This window comes from Lissotriton helveticus, chromosome 2_1 (genome assembly GCF_964261635.1).
Source record: "Lissotriton helveticus chromosome 2_1, aLisHel1.1, whole genome shotgun sequence".
NCBI classification, from domain to species: domain Eukaryota; kingdom Metazoa; phylum Chordata; class Amphibia; order Caudata; family Salamandridae; genus Lissotriton; species Lissotriton helveticus.
This window is the reverse complement of record NC_136059.1, coordinates 1,677,141,149-1,677,163,336: the sequence shown is the minus strand read 5'-3', so window position 1 is coordinate 1,677,163,336 and position 22,188 is coordinate 1,677,141,149. Positions and strand designations below refer to the sequence as shown.

General features: G+C 50.1%; 1 protein-coding gene across 1 annotated transcript in view; it reads right to left on the bottom strand.

Annotated features, from left to right (window-relative positions):
• The window catches only part of LOC144818836 (uncharacterized), a 1,999,126-nt gene that overhangs the window by 825,591 nt on the left and 1,151,347 nt on the right, over positions 1 to 22,188 (bottom strand). The window contains 1 exon segment of the mRNA XM_078676624.1: positions 4,970 to 5,275. Coding sequence (XP_078532750.1) covers positions 4,970 to 5,275 — 306 coding nt within the window.

The window sequence follows — 22,188 nt, the reverse complement described above, 5'->3', positions numbered from 1 at the left end:
CCCTGGGTGGGACCAGGAAGGGGGGTGGTTACACCCCCTATCCTTTGTCCGGTTTCCCGCCAGAGCTGGGGCTGGGATGCCCCAGAAACTGGTTTGAACCGGTGTATGCACAGGGCACCTTGTGTGCCCCAGGCATGTCTCATTCCTTTCAGGCCTCCCTACCCAATACACAAGCCATCCTTGCTGGAAGGACTCCCAGCAGCAGGAGGTCAGACTTGTGTCTGTGGTGGCAGCATCCATTTTGTGATGCTGAGGCTCGAGTTAACTTTAACCGGGGTTCACAGTTACATACATGTCGTGTCCCTCTAGAAGGGTGGAATGCTACCCCAGTCGCCAGAATTGCCGAGCGGGTAGTATTCCAATTTGTATGACACCTTACTCGACATGTTTTGATAATGTTATACCAGAGTTAGCATTTAACCGCGAGGATTATAATGCACTTAAGAGTATATGGTATAGCGTTATCATGGAACAGCTATTAGGACTTGGTTCTGCAAGCTGCAAACGGGCTCAGCTCATGCCAGAGCACCATCTCACATAATTCCAAGCACTCTGCCTTCAGGATTGATAAGGCCTTCCATAGGAGTGACTGATAGGAATATATGTGTCCATTTCAGGGTTAGATATAGGTATACTATATCTACAGCAAAGGGTGTTTACACCACCTTGCCCCAGCTGTCATGCAGCCAGTTGTGTCAGATTTAGATGGCCAGCCAGTGGTGGCATAATACATGCTTCAGCCCCTGGTAGGCCCTGGGTACACCTATGCCCTGAGTACAGGGACTGATAAGGTAGCCCAGTACCAATTGGTAAATGCACCTAAAGTACATGGTTGTCAATTTAGAGAGAGAACAGCTAGGGTGTGGGTCTGATTAGCAGGCCCACAGCCAGGGAAAGTCGTAAACCGGTGAAGCAAAAAGCAAAAATCTGGGGTGACCATAGGATTGCAACCCCAGTCTCCTACACCGTGAACCGCAGGTAACGCCGGTGGGCCGGCAGGACGGGGATGTGAAAATAAGCATCCTTCAAGTCCAACGTTAACATCAAGTCTCCCGGGTCCAGGGCAGCTAAGACCTGAGCCAGTGCCAGCATCTTCAACGTCTCCGTCCGGAGGAAGCCGTTGACGTTCTGCAGATCAAGATAGGTCGTAAGCCCCCTTTGCCCTTCTTGGGAACCAGAAAATAGTGGGAGTAACAACCACACCCTACTTCTGGCCCAGGAACGCGCTCGATGGCCCCCTTGGCCAAGAGGGCCGTAACTTCCTCTTGTAGAAGTTTCAAGTGATCCCTCGACACGCGGTGGTACTGCGGTGGCATGGCTGGAGTCCCGCCTCGAAGGGGAGGGAGTAGACCCTTTGGACGATTTGCAGCACCCACCTGTCAGATGTGACAGTGCACCAGTGGAGGTGGTGATGGCGAATCCTGCCCCCCACTGGCATCATATGGGCCTGAAAGCTCGGACTAGGAGGGTTTTGAGGCGGATGCTGCAGGAGTAGGTGTGGACTGGCCTCGCCGTTGTCCCCGACCGGTTTCCACGTCCGCCACCACGCTGGATGGTAGTATGCGGCCCGTGGCTGGCAGGATGTGTGGGGGCGCCCGTTTGCAAACGCGGGGCAGAGAGGCCCAAGGACTTGGCCGTAGCCCTGGAGTCCTCAAAGCGCTCAAGTGCATGGTCTGCCTTGCCGCCAACGAGGCGACGGACATCAAACGCCAGGTCCATAAGGGTGTTTTGGACATCAGCCGAAAAGTTGGCGGACCTCAACCAGGCGTGGCGACAAATCGCCACCGTCGTTGCCATCACTCTGCCCAGTGAGTCCGTGGTATCCAGCCCACACTGGATGGAATACCGTACCGCATCTCGACCCTCCGCAAGGGCTTGGGCGAGTTTAGTCCGGGCCTCTTCAGGACATTGTGGCAGCACGTCCGCGACTGTGTCCCACAGAGTGGGTGTAACGGCCCAAGGGGCATGCCGTGTTGACTGTCCGCAACCCCAAACTCAGGGAGGAGAATACCTTTTTCCCCCTTATTGCTCATACCTCTTGGATTCCCGATCGGGGGGAGCCGTCGAGAATGCGGTCTGGGAGTTAGAGGCCTGGATGACCAGGCTCTCGGGGGTGGGGTGGGTGGACAGGAAGCAAGGGTCCCCCGGAGCCGGGCAGTGGCGCCTGGCCACATTCCTATCTACAGGCGGACCTGTAGCAGGCTCGACCAAGTGCCAAGAAGAACGTCTGACAAGGCCTCATTTAAAGGCAGCGGAGGCTTGGCCGAGCTTGCCTGCGGTTTAAAGACCTCAGTGAGGAGGTTAGTCCTCACGGCCGCGACGGGGAGCTCAAGGCCTAAGGCCTTGCATTATAGGCAGCCCCCTTCTCCGTAGCCACGGTAGGAGGGGAGACAAAATCAGTGATGGTCGAAGTGTCCTGACCACTGGCCTCCCCAAGCTCGCCTGTCCAGTCCTGAGAAGACTGACACTCACGTGCCAGAGGGTCCTCTGACCCCTCCCAATCCTCCTCGTCACCCATCACTTGGTTCTCAGGTTCATAGGATGGGGCCGGGTAGTAGAAGTAAAAGTCTCCCATCGGCGTAGAGAGCGGCGCCGCTCCGACGCCTGACCCGAATCGAGGGTAGGACCGGGGACGGCGTCGTCCTGGGACGGCACCGGGGTTGACACCCTAGGGGCCGGCGAGGTCGACCGGCGACGACCCGGATACAGAGCCGGATCCGGCAGGGCCCTGCGGCATCGGGACTGAAGTCGTCGACGGCGTCGGGGACGAAGCACCAGACAGCACTGGGTCCGAAGCACCCTGCCCGCGTGGGGACCCAGTCGGGGCTGCTTGGCCCGAAGGCGCCGCGGAATCCGACAGAGGAGCGAGCGACCTCATGGCCGCGAGGAAGGACTCTATCTCCTCCGGCGTCACGTTCTGCCCAGGGACCGGCGGGTATGGAACAGGCCGCGACTCCGGCGGAGCCGGTGTCGCCAGAACCCCCGGGCGCGTCGCGCGAAGTCAGAAGAGCGATGGCGCCTCTTTGACTTCTTGTGCCTCTTACCTGAGGACTTTGAGCCCAAAGACTGATGACGACTCCCGGAACTGTGGTGACTCCGGCCCCGCGACCGGTCCTTCGACCTCCTTCCGGACCGGGACATCGAGTGGCGCGGGGCTGACTGCCGGAGCGCGAGTCGCTTGCAGGACCGTTCCTGTCTAGCTTTGGACATCGGGCCCGGCAGTCGGAGCAGGACTTGTCGTCGTGGTCGGGTCCCAGACAGTGAAGTCAGTCGGCTGCAATCGACACAGGGTTTGAACCCGGGCATCCCTACTGGCACGACTTCGAAAGATGATCAAAAAGGATCGAAAAAGTAAGTGAAAAATTGACTAGGGTACAACTTTTTCCGGATCGGCGCTTGCTGGCGCAGAAAAATGAAGAACTGACGTCAGCGCGCGAGGGTGGCGTCTAAGTACTCCGGCGACGTCATCCCAGCGCCAACGACACTGACGCGGAGCCGCAGACGACGCCTACCGACATGCAAGGGTACTGCTACGCCAAAGTTTCCGGATCCAGTCTGACGCCTGGGGATATTCTAAGGTAAGGAATCTAATACTAACCTGTTTCTTTCAGATAATCAATGCAAGCTTAGTGTAATGAGTTGTTTGATACCTTGGAGGAGGAGGTGTGGCGCCGCGGCCAGGGCGACTGACGCTGGAATCTGGGGATCACGGTTCGATCCCCGACTCCGGCGGCAGGTTAGCCCAGCACCATGTGACTCTGGGCAATAGCTTGCTTAATCTTCCCAACGGCCCCCAGCGCCTAGAGACCCTAACGGGTGATTGCGCGCTATACAAATGTGGATTATTATTACTGTTCATGAGTCAGCATAGCCAAGGTGTCAGCGTGTAATCTTTACTCATCAATGAGGCGACTAAGCCTTTCCACAGTAAAAATTATAGTTTTGCATTTTTACTGTCTGAACAAGTAAAACACATGTTATGCCCTTGAAATATGTTGCACCCTGTCTTTGGGCTTGGTAGGCCTGCCATGTGGGTGACTTGAACAGGTTTAATGATGGAGGCTTGGCCTTGCCACTGGTATACATGGCAAAGCCGGGCTAGCAATTTAAAACTGCTCTTCTAGTCTGCAATGGCTAACTGAAACTCATTTTACATCGGTCATACCCAGGGTGGCACTACCAGTGCTGCAATCCCGGGAGTGACTAACTTACATGCTCAGGGTACCTAAGGTACCATGTAACCAAGGACATACAATGCCAATTGGTTATAGCCAATGTAACATACACCTTTTAGGGCCAGGGCACTGGCATTGAGGTCTGGTTAGCAGGCCTCTGTGTACTCTGATTTAAACAACCAGCAGCGTCATAAGTGACCAAACAAAAAGGAATTTCCTTGCAGGTGGGCATGCTGAAAGAAAATAGTGAGTGTACCTTGGGTACAACATTGCTGTGATGTAATATAGCTTTACAATCGGATGATATGGAGCCTTGGGTTGCTCATTATTTTAGCTGGAGTAACATTTACCAGGAAGATGGCTTTCCAAGAAAGTCTGGACATGCAGTCCATGCAAATAAGGAATTCAAAGGATGTCTATAACTTACTAGAAGGAAAACATCAATGTCAAACTATCCTATAGTAGGAGACTTTGTGAGGAACGTCAGTTGTGTGCAGACTGAACCCTTCATTTGCAATTACAATTGGAAAATATTAACATCTGATTTTGCAAGCATGTGGCAATTTTTCAAATCATTAATGAAGTGTATCGATTTAGTGCAGCAGAGTCACTGCAAAAATACATTTTGGATTAAATAACATTGCCTTTTATATATTTTTCAAAGAAAATTATGCTGCAACTGATTTTCAGTATATGATATGTACACATACGACAACTTCAGGCAGAGACTTAATACTTATAAGATTTTTTATCTACTTACAAAAGGATAACTTTTTTTTTTATAAACCACTTACCTGTTCAAGTCTCTCTTGCACATCCTCGGTGAGTTGATCCCTCTCTATTTGGAGAGTTTCTTGCCTTTGCTGCAGCTCATTTCTGTCTTGAGTTAATCCAGCCACCACCTCTTGTAGATCATGGAGTTTCTGCACAGCTTCACATTTTTCACCTTCCACTGATTCCAATATGGACTGACTGGACTTCAGCTGATTTTCAAGCACCTGAATCTCAGAAGTGAGTCTCTGCTCAAGATCTTTCTTCTCGTCGAGGACCTGTTCTTTATCTTTATCCTTTTGTTGCATTTCTCCCATTAAAGAAACAACCTGAACAAATAACGTATGCAAAAATGTTTCAAACATACTTATTTCAATGACTGATTTATTAAAATAGTGGAGACACAGATTTATAGAAAAAGCATATTTTTCCTGAGCCCGTCATCTAGATATTGGGTGCTCTCTTTAGAAAATTTAAAAATAAAAGGAGCGATTTTTAATCCAAATCTCACAAATCTTCATAAATGTAACCGAGAAGTTGGCCTGGTATATGATGTTCACTATTCTAGTGAGCACCTAGCACCAGTCCAAACAACCCTTATGGTGATGGTTGTAAAAGTCAACCTTATAGACCAGCTATCCTAGTGGTAGCATGGACAACGCAGTCTTAGACTAAACTCAAGAGGGCATGTGAAGCCAGCTGTTTTACCATATGCAATCCCTTTAATACCCAATGAAAGGACACCACACAGGATATATATAAAATATAAGTGTATGGATTACTAAATTAATCCTCTGAACTCTTTATGAGGTCAGAGGCACAAGCACATAAGATACTTAATAAACATACAATAAGTTGCACAAAATACAGTAATGCCCTAGTGGCACTTCGAACCATATACTAAAATAGTGGTAGAAGGACCACGTCATGAACAAAGGATAGGCCTAGGGCCTGGAGAATCGCTGGGGCTACACTGTACTACCAAAGGATAGAGAGCAGGAGGCCCACGGGATGCGCGTGCAGTGTCTTTACACGGAGTTAGAATGGGAACAAAAGAAACGGGAACTAGTTCGTTTAAGACACTTCCGGATGGACTAGGGAAAAGCTACTTGAAACTAGGACACTAGGATAGTCAATACCCACAGGAGTACCGAAATACTCGCGTTACCTCACCCACAGGAAGCGGGTGCATAGGTGTCAAAGTGTGTCGGGTTTCGTCGCTGATTCCTATGAGCCTTGGAAAAAGATGCTGCAGGCGACCAGGAGAGAAGAGTCCGGTTGGATCCAAGGGCGGATCGAGGACAAAGAGTACCTGAAAGCAGAGGGGACAGAGTCTGGGTCCCTAGCCAGTGACCAGGATGGAACCAGGAAGGAACCAGGTGATGTCGTGAAGCTTGTCTCAGCAGCCACGTGGACCAGGAGGTGTCGACGTCGACCAGGCACTGGATACGGACTGTCCCACGAAGGCTCTCGCTGTCGGCGGTGTCGGCTTCTGGATTGGAGTCAACAAGCCTTGGCAAAGGCAACCCACGTAGGAATCGAAGATGGCTTCTTGATCAGACCAACAAGGTCTGATGGACTTCTCCTTTTCAGGGACGCAAGGGCCAGTCTGGAGCAACCAGACCAGCGGTGTAGATTCAAGGTTTCGTTGTCACAGAGGCCACTAGCCAACGGGCAAGTGACCGGACAGACGCGTCGAGCAGGAAAATGCAGAAGGGCCCCACGCAGAACTCGTGGAGTGTGGAGGGCTGATCTTCGGTGCAGTTTGTGCTTGGGGCTGGGGCTTCTCAATCCCCAATGCACAACTTCGAGGATGACTCAGAAGTTGTACGGAAAGCAATTCGCTGGCTTTCCAAGATGGCCAGTCCCACGTCTCTTGTCGCCTCCACGAGTCTCAGCTCTGCTGTGACCGTGGATCGGGCTGTTGGAAGTCTGGAAGTCCGGGTCTTGCCAGGCTCTGTGCTCAGGCTCCGGCGGGAGCGTCGACAAAGCAAACCGTTGATCGTTTGATGGTGCCGGCTTGTGCAGGGTGGTCACTACTTGACCACAAGGGAGATTCTTAAGTCTTCTAGTTGCAGTAGAATGTCGAAGGTCCAGAGTTTCGTTTCAAGTTTCAGTCAGAATAAATCTAAAGTCTTGGGGCTCAGCTCCTACCTATATACCAAATTTAGGGGCTGGATTACCTGCTACGTCCCTCCTATGGGTGGGACCCAGGAAGGGGGTGGTTACACCCCTTTCCCTTTGTCCAGTTTTGTGCCAGAGCTGGGGCTGGAGTGCCCCAGCACCGGTTTGAACTGGACTATGCATGGGACATCTTGTGTGCCCCAGGCAGTGTCTCATTTCATTCAGCCCTCCCTGCCCCAATACACTATGGCCGGTCTGGGGTGGTGCTAGCACCTCCCAAGACAGGAAATCTATTGTCCACGCCTCCCTCGCTGGAAGGACTCCCAGTAGCAGGAGGTCTGACTTGTGTCTGTGGCAGCAGCATCCATTTTGTGATGCTGAGGCTCTGGTTAACTATAACTGGGATTAGTAGGAACAACATGTCTCCTCCCTCTAGAAGGGTGGAATGCTACCCCCGTCGCCAGAACTGGCAGGGGGTAGTATTCCAAAGCGTATGACACCTTACATAAAGCCCAACCAAAGTTAGCATTTAACCGCGAGGTTCATAATGCACTTAAGAGTATATGGTATGGCTAAATCATAGAACAGCTATAAGGACATGGTTCCGAAAGCTGCAGATAGGCTCAGCTCATGCTAAAGCCTCATCTCACATAAAACCAAGCACTTTGCCTTCAGGATTGTTAAGGCCTGCCATAGGAGTGACTTATAGGTGCATATGTGTCTATATATAAGGTTAGATATAGGAATACTATATCTAAGCAAGGGGTGATTACACGACCTTACCCCAGCTGAGTGATCAGCCAGTTGTGTCAGTTGGGATGGCCAGCCAGGCGTGGCAAAAGATATGCTGCAGCCCCTGGGAGGCCTTGGGTGCACCTATGCCCTGGGTACCCATGGTACACTATACAGGGACTCACAAGAGTGATCCAATATCCAATTAGGTATGTACCTAAGGTACATGTAGTCCATCTTACAGAGAGAGCAGATAGCCTGGGGCCCTGATAAGCAGGATCATAGGCCAACTAAGTCGAAAACCAGCTAAACACAAGGCAAAAAAATCTGGGGTAACCATAGTCAGGTATCCACATTCCTACAGTAACTACTTGAGTCAGCCAACTAGGAGTCTACTACAGTAGTAAAGTAAAACGTTTGGTTGTCAGGATGTGCTAAATGACAAAGCAAACTGGTCAATGGCAACAATGGTACAACTTGAACATTAATAAATTAAAGCATGCTTGCAACACAATCTTTTGAAATGTTCATTTTTTGGAGTACTCTGCAAACCCCTTGGTGCAAAAGGGCGACTGTTAAGCTCGAAATAGTTGACAGTACAAAGAAAGTCAAAAGCCTCCCTCACACCTTTGTCGTCTTATGGAGTCCTGCAGGAAACTGGCGTTTTATGTTGTAGTGCCAATGTTAAGGCACACCATGCAAAAAGTCCAGATGACCCTTATTGGTTCATAAGGCTTACATTAACCCCTTGCATGCTGCGCGAATTTTTCGCGCTGTGCCGGAATTTTAATTAGTGGGCGGGATTTGGATGGCCAGGGGCCATCCTCCCGCCACGCCCAGCGTGATGGCTCCTGCAGTCACGAGCATGCAAGGGGTTAATAATCCTAAGTGCTCTATTTGTGGTAGTGTGGTTGAGCAGCTTAGGCAACTCAGAGGGCAGTGTTAAGCATTTGTTGTACACACAGAATCAGTAGAATGAGACACACAAAGAAGAAAATCCAAGACCAATTTGGAAAAATAACAGATTTTAAAATAATTTTCGACACCAAGATCATTGAATCAGGTAAGTACTTTTGGAGATATCGATTTTACAGTAAAACAGCGAAATGCTCAAATAACTGGTTTTAAGGTATGAGCCTCGAATGAGGCAATGTTATCCTATGGGAAAAACCTACACTGCATACATATAGTTGCAAATGGTTGTTGAAGGTTCCTTTTAGGACTTAAGGTGCTTAGGGGCCAAGGAACAAAGAACCACCAGCAGTTTGGTTGTACTGCCCTGGTGTGTCAGGGTTTAGAATTGCTGGTCGTATTGGTGTCCACGAGAGCTACATGTCAAAGTCAAGGGAAGGGTATGGGTACCAAAAATGCTGCAAGTGAGGACAAGTCCAGCAGTACCAAAAGGGGGGTTCGGCTCGTGAGGTTCTCTGGGGCCAAGCGACACAGATGGTCTCCATGGACCCAGGCTAGGGGGCCCAGGTGCAGCTGTGTTTTGTCCAGCGGGTTGCTGGAGTTCGAGGCACTCACGGTTCTAGGGTGACATGGAGAGGAGAAGGCAGCAAAGCCACTCTCAGTGTGGGCCTCATTGATCATAAAGTCTCTTGCCGTCAGGTCAGTCTTTGCGGCTGTGGTGTATGGATGGACACTCAACAAGCCTTGGTTGCGGCAAATGCGCCAATACCCAGGGCATTGGTGTTGGTAGGCTCCTGGAGGGTCTAGCATCTCAAAACTCGTTGGAGAGACGGGGATGACCTCCTGGAACCATAGTGAACTCCTCCTGGTGAGATGCTCCCTCAGTGGGCCCGATGGCCAGCAAAACCGAGTACTGGACCAGTACAGTACAGTCGGTGCCTGAAGCTAAGGGGGATGGCGCATCCTCCAAACAGGAATATTACTTGGTTGGAGAAGAGCTGGACAGTCCTCCAGGAGATGGTGAGGAAGAACAGCTTTTGGACTAGTCAGGCCAGTGCAATTGTCGAGGTACCAGCAGCAAGGCAGGGTTTGGTGTCAAGTTCAGCATAAAAGTCCTCAGTTCTCGCCATGACTGCTTTCCTTTGTCCTTCTGTTACCTGGTGGATACATTTGCTACTCTGGTTTTGGGACCCCATAATACTGAATTATTGGGAATTTAGAGGAGTGTAGAGAAGGAGCCAATGGGTAACTCACCCCTGGGGTGTCCACATCCCCTATCTGGTCATTTACTGTGAGGAGAGGGCATAATCCGGATTCAAAGTTCCTAGTTCCACCAAAACCAAGATGGTGAAACCCTTCTTCCGCTGTCCACTTCAGTTTGCCCAAATTAGGATCTTGCCTAGCCTGTGTGCCACCTGCTCTGGAGACAAATGGGCCTCAGGGCAGGGGGTGGCATTCCCCAGGTCCGGGGTAAGTCAGGGTTGCATATTAAATGCTGCAAAGGTTTTGAAGCCACTGGCCTGGATATGGTAAATTCATCAACCATCCTGCTGGAGGTTTGATCATCTTCCTCCAGACAAGCATTCTTCCTGGCCTCTCACCTGCAGGGGGTCATTAACAGGTCTGTGGCGCCAGGCTGGTCGATATCAGACAGTCCGCACACTAAGAGACTAGTAGAGATTCAGCTGGCCCCTCTAGGTGAATGTCTTCATCAATCCGGTACTGACATCAGTACGGATTTATTGAGATGGGGAAACCTTTTACCATGCAGTCGGAACAACGCAGTGTCTTTACACCATGGGAACGAATGCAAACGCGTTGTTACCATGCATTCCTTTAGAATGCAAGTTATTACAACGACTTGCTTTATGGAAGACTTTGTTGGACTGTTGTTGGATTTAAGTTCAGCACCTTTCCTACTGTTGCACAAACTGGAGTTGGTATAGTACATTTTACTATTTCAAAGTTCAGCGCTTCCCTAAGGCAAGTCATTCTAACAACTTGCGTGCTGAAGGAACACGTAGGAACGACGTGTTTGTTGTATTGCCAATGAGGTAAAGGCATGCGTGGTTCCATTATATAACAATTAAGAAAAGAAATGTGATACAAAACATCAGTATTTCCTGTGAAAACATTATGTAGCTGGGTAACTCATAATGACCAGTTACCAGTACATACCTTTAACATGGCTTTCTGATCACTGTCCAGCAATGGAACTAACCATCACAGATGTAGGAGAGTGGGGTCTGCAATCCTATGGTCACCCCAGATTTTTGCTTTTTGCTTCACTGGTTTACTACTTTCCCTGGCTGTGGGCCTGCTAATCAGACCCACAGCCTAGCTGTTCTCTCTCTAAATTGACATCCATGTACTTTAGGTGCATTTACCAATTGGTACTGGGCCACCTTATCAGTCCCTGTACAGAGTACCTTCGGTATCCAGGGCATAGGTGTACCCAGGGCCTACCAGGGGCTGAAGCATGTATTATGCCACCCCTGGCTGCCATCCAAAACTGACACAACTGGCAGCAAGACAGCTGGGGCAAGGTGGTGTAATCACCCTTTGCTGTAGATATAGTAAACCTATATCTAACCCTAAAATGGACACATGTATTCCTATCAGTCACTCCTATGGCAGGCCTTATCAATCCTGAAGGCCGAGCGCTTGGAACTATGTGAGATGGTGCTCTGGCATGAGCTGAGCCCTTCTGCAGCTTGCGGAACCAAGTCCTAATAGCTGTTCCATGACAACGCTATACCATATATTCTTAAGTGCATTATAATCCTCGCGGTTAAATGTTAACTTTGGTATAGCATTATCAAAACATGTCGAGTAAGGTGTCATACGAATTGGAACACTACCCCCTCGCCAATTCTGGCGATGGGGGTAGCATTCCACCCTTCTAGAGGGACACGACATGTATGTAACTGAGAACCCCGAGCCTCGGCATCACAAAATGGATGCTGCCACCACAGACACAAGTCTGACCTCCTGCTGCTGGGAGTCCTTCCAGCAAGGGAGGCTTGGACAAAGGGTTTCCTGCCTTGGGAGGTGCTAGCTGTAGGAAGGTAGATCCCGGACTATGGTTGCCCCCAACTTTTTGCCTGGTGTTTTGCTGGTTTTCTGACTTAGTTGACCTGGGGCCCTGCTATTCAGGACCCCAGGCCTACTGCTCTCTCTGTAAAATGGATTCCATGTACCTTAGGTACATATCTAATTGGATACTGAGTCACCTTAGGTACCCAGGGCATAGGTGTACCCAGGGCCTACCAGGGGCTGTAGCATGTATTATGCCACCCCTGGCTGGCCATCCAAATCTGACACAACTGGCTGCTTGACAGCTGGGGCAAGGTGGTGTAATCACCCTTTGCTTTAGATATAGTATACCTATATCTAACCCTAAAAATGGACACACAGATCTCCTATCAGTCACTCCTATGGCAGGCCTTAAAAATCCTGAAGGCAGAGTGCTTGGAATCGTGTGAGATAGTGCTCTGGCATGAGCTGAGCCTGTCTGCGGCTTTCGGGATCCATCCCTTAGCCGTTTCCATGATATCGCATACCATATACTCTTAAGTGCATTATAATCCTCGCGGTTATATGCCAACTCTGGTATCGCTTTATCAAAACATGTCGAGTAAGGTGTCATACGAATTGGAATACTAACCCCTCGCCAATTCTGGCGACGGGGTTAGCATTCCACCCTTCTAGAGGGACACGACATGTATGTAACCTGTAACCCCGGTTAAAGTCAGACATAGCCTCAGCTCCACAAGATGGATGCTGCCACCGAGACACAAGTCTGCCCTCCTGCTGCTGGGAGTCCTCCCAGCACAGGAGGCAAGGACAAAGGGTTTCCTGCCAGGGGCGGTGCCAGCACCGTCCCAGACAGGGTTTTGTGTATTCTAGGTAGGCAGGGCTTTAGAGGAAGGTGACTGCAAGTGGCACCCCGGTGCTCACTGTGCATAGGCCGGCTGAAACCAGTTCCAGGGGCACTCCAGCCCCTGGCCTGGGAAAAGCCCGCCAAAGGAGAGGGGTGTAACCACCCCCCTCCTAGTCCCACCCATAGGGCAGGACTTAGTCGCGTGCCAGCCCCCTTTTTCAGGATAAAGGTAGGAACTGGCCCCCTTCCAAATCAGATCATCTTTGAATCCTGAAACTACTTTCCACGAAAGGAACTCAAGACTTCTTCCCAAGATTCTCCCTTGTGACTAAGGAGTAGTCACCCTGCAGCAGCAGGCACCAACCAAGCATCGCGGTTTTTTGCCAGTCTCTCCTTCGGATCAAGACTGCTCCAGCACGACGAAAACCGGCTTCCCTGGCACCTCTGACCTCAACCTGCATCATCAGCCCAGATGTGATCCGTGGGTGTGACGAGACCTCGAGGGACCGGCCATCTTCAGAACTGCACGACGCTTGTCCAGCACGACGCCTGAGTGACCCTCGACTGAGTGCCTTGGGGTAAGAGAAGCCCCGACCCTGAGCAGCTCCAGCATCGAAGTTCAGCCCCCCTGCATCCACGAGTTCGGCGTTGGGCCCTTCTGCTCTTTGCTGCTCACCGCGTTGTCCAGGTCGCTTGCCCGTTGGCTAGTGGCCCTCTCACGACGCTCCACGACGACAACTACTGCTGGTCTGGTTGCTCCAGACTAGCCCTTGCTCCCCTCCAAAAGAGGAGCACCCTGGACCCTCCTGGTCCACTCAAGACGCCATTTTAGGTCCACTGCGTGGGCCTTGCATTTGCCAAGACTTGTTGCCCAATCCTGGGTCCAGCGACGTCGACAGCAAGAACCTTCGTGTGACAGCTCGCACCTCCATCCTGGTCGCCGACAACGCCTCCTGGTCCGAGAGACTGCAGAGCCCAGCAGCGCCCACTCACCTGACTGCGGTGACTTCGCCCGGTGCCATCCTGGTGCTCACTTAATCACTGGCTAGTGATTCAGAACTTGGTCCCCTCTGCTTTCAGGTCTTCTTCTTCCCTGATCCAGGCTTGGATCCTCACGAACTTCTTCACTGGTCGCCTGCCAGCAACTCCTTTCTTCAGGCTCCTGGTTCATCAACGGAGAAACCCGACGACATTTGAACCCTATGCAGCCGCAGCCCCTGGGCTAGGTAAACCGAGTACTCCGGTGCTCCAGCGTAGGCCCACTCTCTAAGTGTCTAGATCCACTTTCGTTTTTGTCCTACCTAGTCGGGTTCGCCCGAAAACACTAACTTTGCATTTACTAGGATCCATAGACTTTGTTCCGCATTACGCGTGAGAGTTCCCACTCTGCACACGACGTCCCTAGGTCTCCTGCTAGCAATCTAAAGGTTCAGTAGTCCAGTCCTAGCGATCCCAAAGCCTATGAGAGTAATACTTACCTGCTAGTAATTTCGCATTCCACTTTTGTAGTATATGGTTTTTCGTGCCCCTCGGGCATTTGTGTAAATTGTGCGACTTAAAGTATTTTCTTAAGAGTTTTGTTGTGTGCTTAGCTCCCTGTCTCATAAAGAGCCAGGGTAGTCTTGTTATAAATAAATATCTGTTTATTTTCATAACAACTTGTGTGGTGTCCTTTCACTGGGTGTTCAAGGGGTAATGTGATGGTAAAACAGCTGGCTTAACACGCCCTCTAGAGTCTTAGCCTTAGACTGCTCGTACCCATGCTACTAGGATAGCTGGTCTATAAGGTTGACTTACAACCAATCATCAATAAGGGTTGTTTGGACTGATACAAAGTGCTCACTAGAATAGTGAACATTATATATCAGGCCAACTTCTCACACTAGCACCACCCCAGACAGGATTTTGTGTATTGGGTAGGACAGGCCTGAAAGGCATGAGACATGCCTGGGGCACACAAGGTGTCCTGTGCATACACCGGTTCAAACCAGTTGCTGGGGCATCCCTGCCCCAGCTCTGGCGCGAAACCGGACAAAGGATAGGGGGTGTAGCCACCCCCCTTCCTGGTCCCACCCAGGGGAGGGACCTAGTCAGTGGTGCAGCCCCCTTTAGGAGAATAAAGGTAGGAGATGGTCCCATTCCAAATTAGATTAATCCTGAACTGACACTCTACAAGAAGAAACTCTGGACTTCGACTTTCTACACAGAAGGCTGAAGAAATCTCCCTTGTGGGCAAGGAGTGTCCACCCTGCACAAGCAGGCACCATCAAGCGTCCAGCGGCTTCACTTTGTCGTCTTCCCTCAAGGATCCAGACTTCAGAGTCCGACGAGACCCGGACTTCCAGACCTCTCAGACCTCTACCTACATCTGCAGCACAGCTGAGATCCGTGGGTGCGACGAGACACGTGGGACCGGCCATCTTGAAAGAAACTGCACTTCGCTTCCAGGCACGACTCCAGAGGTAAACTCGACCAAGTGCTTTGGGGACTGAGAAGCCCCAGCCCCGAGCAGCTCCTGCACCGATGATCAGCCCTCCAGCATCCACGAGATCTGCGTGGGGCCCTTCTGCCTGTTTGCTGCTCGACGCGTTGTCCGGTCACTTGCCGGCTGGCTAGTGGCCTCCTAGACGACGATCCACGACAACTTCACTGCTGGTCTGGTTGCTCCAGACTGGCCCTTGCTCCCTTCCAAAAGAGGAGCACCCTGGACCCTTCTGGTCCACTCCAGACGCCGTTTCCACTCACCGCGTGGGTTGCCTTTGCCAAGGCCTGTTGACGCCGAATCCGGATCCAACACCGCCGACAGCGAGAGCCTGCGTGGGACAGCTCGTGCCTCCATCCTGGTCGTCGAAGACACCTCCTGGTCCACGTGGCTGCAGAGACAAGCGTCCACTCATCACCTGATCGCGACGACAGCACCTGGTTCCTTCCTGGTTCCACACCGGTCACTGGCTAGTGACTTTGAACACTGTCCCCTCTGCTTTCAGGTCCACTTCTTCACCGATCCAGCCTTGGATCGCGCCGGACATCTTCCTCCTGGTCGCCTGCAGCATCTTTTCTCCAGGCTCCATAGATTTCAACGCGGAAACCCGACACACTTTGACACCTATGCATCCGCAGCCCGTGGGTGAGGTAACAAGAGCATCTCGAAGCTCAAGGGTAGTTTAACTGTCCTAGTGTCCAGATTCACAGTCGTTTTAGTCCTAACCAGTCAGATTGTCCGTACTTACCTTTTACTTGAACTGTACTGTCCATAGACGTTGTTATGCATCTTGCGTGTGAGTTCACACTCTGCACACGTGTCCCGTGGGCCTCCTATTACTTACCTGAGGTTAGGATAGCATAGTCCTAGCGAACCTACAGCCTCTGGACAGCTCCATTCCTTCTATCGTTCTACTTATACCATTTACTTAGTATATGGTTTGTCGTGCCCCCAGGGCACCATTGTAATTTTGTGCAACGTATCGTATTTTTCCTGAGAGATTGTCATGTGCTTAGCCCTCTGACCTCATAAAGAGTTCAGAGGTGTTTGTTATTAATAATTATACTGTTTATTTTCATAACAACCTGTGTGGTGTCCTTTCATCTGGTATTCAAGGGGTATATGTGGTAAAACAGCTGGCTTCACATGCCAAAAGAGTTTAGCCTAAGACTGCTTTGTCCATGCTACCATTAGGATAGCTGGTCTATAAGGTTTACTTACAACCAATCACCAATAAGGGTTGTTGCACAAGTTACTACTTGTGTAACGATGTATCTGTAAGAGACATTAGTTAGTATTAGATTCCTTACCTTAGAATATCCCCAGGCGTCAGACTGGATCCGGAAATTTTTGCGTAGCAGTACCCTTGCGCGTCGGTAGGCGTCGTCTGCGGCTCCGCGTCAGTCGTCGGCGTCGTGGGCGCCGTGATGACGTCGTCGGAGTACTTAGACGCCACCTCCGCGTGCGGACGTCAGTTCTTAGACACAGCTTTTCCGCGCCAGAAACGCAGAGCCATGGTAAAAACCAACACTGGTGCCATTGAAACTAGGGCCCTGAAGGGGGGTAACCCTAACCCTAGATATTGGTTCGCAGAACGGGGAGGATGGGTGGGTTGGTAAGGAATCTAATACTAACTAATGTCTCTTACAGATATATCGTTACACAAGTAGTAACTTGTGCATCTGAAAGAGACACGTTAGTATTAGATTCCTTACCTTAGAATAGATACCCCAGCAATACCAACCCCGGTGGTGGGTCTGCGAACCAATAATCACACCAGAAAGTCCCGGAGGACGGAACGGCCAAAGAAGCCATACCTCCGGACTTGGCTGTCCAGACAGTAGTGTTTTGCAAACGTGTGCAGCGATGCCCACGTAGCTGCCTGACAGATGTCTTGTAAGGGTACACCCCTGCCCAGGGCAGTGGTAGCCGCCGTCGCTCGGGTAGAATGAGCCCGCAATCCAGCAGGAGGCTCCTTACTAGCCAAGGAGTAGCATGCCTGGATACACAGGATGATCCACCGGGAGATGTCCTCTTGTGCACCGCTTTCCCCTTCTTCGCGCCCACGTAACCAACAAAGAGTTGGTCATCCACCCGGAACTGGCGTGTGCGATCCAAGTAGAATGAGAGCGCACGTTTTGGGTCCTGAAGGTGGAGCCGCTCTTCCTCTTTAGAGGGATGCGGTGGCGGGAAGAAGGTAGGCAAGGTGATAGACTGCCCGATGTGGAAGGCCGTGACAACCTTGGGCAGGAAAGAAGGTTTGGTACGCAGCACCACTGTCCGGATGGACAGAAAGGAAAGGTGGAGTACAAGAAAGGGCCTGGAGCTCACTCACTCTCCTGGCAGAGGTGATGGCAACCAGGAAAGCAGTCTTCAAAGTCAGAAGGCAAAGAGGACAGTTGTGAAGGGGCGCAAAGGGAGCGCACATCAGAAATGTAAGAACCAGGTTCAAGTCCCACTGAGGCATCACAAACGGAACAGGAGGAAACGTGTGTGTGATGCCCTTAAGAAATCTATTAACAATAGGGGACTTGAACAAAGAAGGTTGATCAGGCAGCCTGAGAAAGGCTGAAAGGTCAGAAAGGTAGCCCTTGATAGTGCCCAGAGCAGAGCCCTGCTGGGCAAGAGAAAGAAGGAAGAGAAGGACCTCAGAAAGAGGGGCATTGAGGGGATCCACAGCCTTTGCTGTGCACCATGCCACAAATCTGTTCCACCTGCAGGCGTATACCGACTTTGTGGAGGGACGCCTGGCTGCCAGAATGATGTTACAAACTTCAGGAGGCAAGTCAAATGGCCTCAACTGTCGCCGCTCAATCTCCAAGCATGGAGGTGGAGACTGGACAGGTTCGGGTGGAGGACCGTCCCCTGCTGCTGCGACAGAAGGTCCTCCTGAAGAGGCAGACGAACCGGGGAATCGACTGACATACTGAGTAGATCTGGATACCAGTACCTTCTCGCCCAGTCCGGAGCCACAAGGATGACTTGGGCCCGGTCGCGCTTGATCTTCTTCAGCACTCTGGGCAGAAGTGGTAGAGGCGGAAAGGCGTACAACAGACCGCAACTCCACTCGCGCCGAAAAGCGTCTCCGAGCGAGTGCCGCCTTGGAAATTCCAACACGCAGAAGGATTAGTTACTTACCTGTAATCCTAGTTCTCTTCCAGGGGTATACTCATTAAAGTCATAAGCACTGAATTATCTCCGCCCATGAGCGGGAACCCGGAACACATAACAATATACATATATATGTGTAAATATATCAAAAAGTACATAGTACTAAACTAATTATACACATATACATGTATAATAACCATAATATGCAGCCTAACATATATACATAGGCTAATAAAGCCCAACATTACACACGTTCTGAAGCATGAAAATATGCTGTATATAAATGCAATAAACAGGCATGAGCCCAAAATGCATTTCATAACCATGAAAAACTTTTATTTTCATCAAAGAACCTGTTGTAAACAGTTATTAGCCTAAAAGGCTGCATATGAAAAATTGTCTGTGTACAGAAAATCAGACTGGCACCCTGCCTTTAAGGCCCCAGAGAATCTGCACACTTTGCCTTTAAGGCCTCTAGGAGAACTCTGTTCCCATCATGCACCACAGGTGACAGTTAGGTCAGTTCTTTTGTACGTAAAAGTAAACTTTTAGCAGGAATCTGCACATAAAAACTTCATAATACATATTGAAAAACTTCAATGCTACTGCTCGCCCGGGAAGGGGGGAGGGTGCTTATGACTTTAATGAGTATACCCCTGGAAGAGAACTAGGATTACAGGTAAGTAACTAATCCTTCTCTTCCAGGGGATACTCATTAATAGTCATAAGCACTGAATAGAGTAGCAAGCTCATACCCACTAGAAGCGGGCGAACAGATAAATGCATAGCTGCACTTTTAAAAATACAGTGTTTAACTAGAAACAGAAAACAAATTTCTGAGTGATGCTTGTCCCACTTGTGCATCAGTCTGCGCATCAGAATCCAAGCAGTAATGGCGTGTAAACGTATGCACTGAACGCCAAGTAGCTGCTTTACATATCTCTGACATAGCCACATTCCTAAGGAGAGCTGTGGTAGCAGCTTTCCCTCTCCTAGAATGAGCCCTAGGTCTACCTGATAAAGGCTTGTGGGCTAGCTAATAAGCCAGTAAGATACATGACACTATCCATCTAGAAATGGATCTCTTGGATGCTGCCAAACCAGTATTCGTAGGACCATAGTTCACAAACAAACGGTCCGTGTGTCTCAACGACTTTGTTTTATCTAAGTAAAATTTCAAAACCCTCTTTAGATCTAATGAATGCAAAGTCCGCTCAGCCGGACTCGAAGGGTTTGGAAAGAAAGTAGGCAATGTTATGGATTGGTTAACATGAAAATCCGACACCACCTTTGGCAGAAAAGCAGGATGAGTCCTGAGCACCACTCTGTTTCCATGAAAAACTGTGTACGGTTCCTTGCAACACAGAGCCTGAATTTCTCTCACTCTACGAGCAGAAGTGATGGCCACCAGGAATGCTACTTTCCAAGATAAGTGTTGCAAAGACGCTTTATGTATGGGCTCAAATGGTGGACCCATCAACTTAGTCAACACCACATTAAGCTCCCAAGGTGGAGAAGGAGACCTGACTGGAGGAAACACCTTCCTTAACCCCTCTAGAAAATCCTTCACCACAGGCATCCAAAAAAACGATATCTGTGTTGGCGATTTTCTATAAGCAGTTATTGCAGCAAGATGGACTTTAATAGAACTAAACTGCAAACCAGACTCAGCAAGGTAAAGAAGATAAGGCAAGATCACCTGTTCTTGACCATGAATAGGGTCAAGACCCTTACTCTGACACCAAAGGTAAAAGCGTTTCCACTTAAATCCGTAGGATTGTCTTGTAGAAGGCCGCTTTGCCTCCTTAAGAATGTTCATACACTCCGTATTCAGCTGTAAATGCCCGTACTGGATGACTTCAGGAGCCATGCTGCCAAGCGCAGGGAGGGCAGATTGGGATGAAACACTCGCCCCTCCTGTTTGGACAGAAGATCCGGGCGACAAGGCAATCTCCTGTGTAGCCTGATTGACAGCTGAAGGAGATCTGGGAACCACCACTGGCGTGGCCACTCCGGGCAAATCAGTATCATTCTGGAGTTGGTCTTGTACATCCGGTTGATCACTGCTGGTATCAACGGTGTCGGTGGAGAGGCGTACAGCAAATTTTGACACCAGTCTATCAAAAGGGCATTCCCTTGAGACCCTTTCTGGGAGAACCTGGACGCGAAGACGGGGCATTTTGTGTTTGCCGCGTCTGCGAACAGATCGATGTCTGGTGTTCCCCAAGCCTGGAAAATGCTGGGCGCGACGTCTTCGTTGAGAACCCAGTCGTGCGCTTCGACTAAGTCTCTGCTGAGGCCGTCCGCCTGAGAGTTGAGACTCCCTGGTAGGTGAACTGCTGTTATGGACAGGTCTCGTGCAAGTAACCAATGCCAGATGGTCTGGGCTTCTATGGACAGAGTCCTGGATCTGGTACCCCCCTGCTTGTTTAGGTAATACATGGTAGTGGTTTTGTCTGTTTGCACCAGGAGGGACCGAGTCTGTAGAGATGGAGCCAGAGACTTGAGAGCAAGATGGACCGCTCTGAGTTTGAGTATATTGATGTGATATCCTTTCTCAAAGTCTGACCATAGCCCTTGTACCTGCAGAGGGCCCATATGTGCCCCCCAACCTAGGAGAGAGGCATCTGTGATTAGAGTCTGCGTTGGTGGGTCCTGATGAAAAGGAACTCCCTTCATTAAGTGTGCCTTCTTCATCCACCACCGAATGGAATCTCTTGCCGACTGTTGGAGACGAATTCGATCCTCCCAGCATCCCGTCCTCTGTTTCCACTGATCTTCCAGACACTGCTGCAGAGGACGCATCTGCAAACGTGCGTTTGGCACGATGAATATGCACGATGCCATGGACCCCAGGAGAGAGGATACTTGCCGAACTGTCGGACGTGCATACTGGAGGAGAAGCGCGCACTTCGCCTTGATAGATGACCATCTCTCCTCCGAAGGACACACGTTTTCGTTTTCTGTGTCCAGTTGTGCACCCAGGTAGTGGATCTTCTGGGTGGGATTCATTATGGACTTCTTGTAGTTGACTTGCAGACCCAACTTGAACATGAGTTGGAGGCATATCGCTAGATGCTCTTCTAGTAGCGATGGGGATGAACTCTTCAGAAGCCAGTCGTCTAAGTACGGATATATGAAAATCCGTCTCTTTTGAAGCCAAGCCGCAACTACCGCCATACATTTTGAAAATGTTCTGGGAGCTGATCTCAGGCCAAAAGGGAGTACTGAGTACTGGTAATGATGAGCCCCTATTTGGAACCTGAGAAACCTGCGATGTTTTCTGGATACCGGAATATGAAAGTAGGCATCTTTCAGATCGATGGAGCACATCCAATCCCCTTGGTGTAAATGAGGGAAGATCTGATGAAGAGCCAGCATTCGAAATTTCTCCTTCCGAATTAATTTGTTCAATCGTCTCAGATCCAGAATGGGTCTGAACTCCGTAGCTGGACCTTTTTTCTGTACGAGAAAAAAATCAAGAGTACAGGCCTTGACATCTCTGATGAGATGGTACTGGTTCTATGGCGTTCTTCTTCAGAAGGACATTCGCTTCCTGTTGCAAGCGCTTTATATTCCACTGAACCATCTTTAGAGGACGCATGACAGGCGGTGGCTTCTTGAATCTCAAAAGGTACCCGCTCTGAATAATACTCAGCACCCATCTGTCCTTTGTGATTTGCTTCCACTCGTCCAGATACCACACAATACCTCCTCCAACCGGAGTGGCACACGGTTGTGGAGGAAGCATCCCTTCATTGTTTTTGAGGCTGCTTGGTAGCAGAGGATTGCTGCATGTTTCCATTGCCTCTGCCTCTGCCTCGTCCAGGTCGTCGCTGTTGGTATTGCGACCTCTGTTGATTCTGGCCTTGATTTTGCGAGGACCAATTCGTCTGTTGGCCCCTCTGCTGAAAAGATCTTTTGTCAAAGGGACGAAAATTACCCCGGCGTCTAAATTCTTTTTTCTTTTCAAGACCGACGGCCTTCAGAGTGTCCAA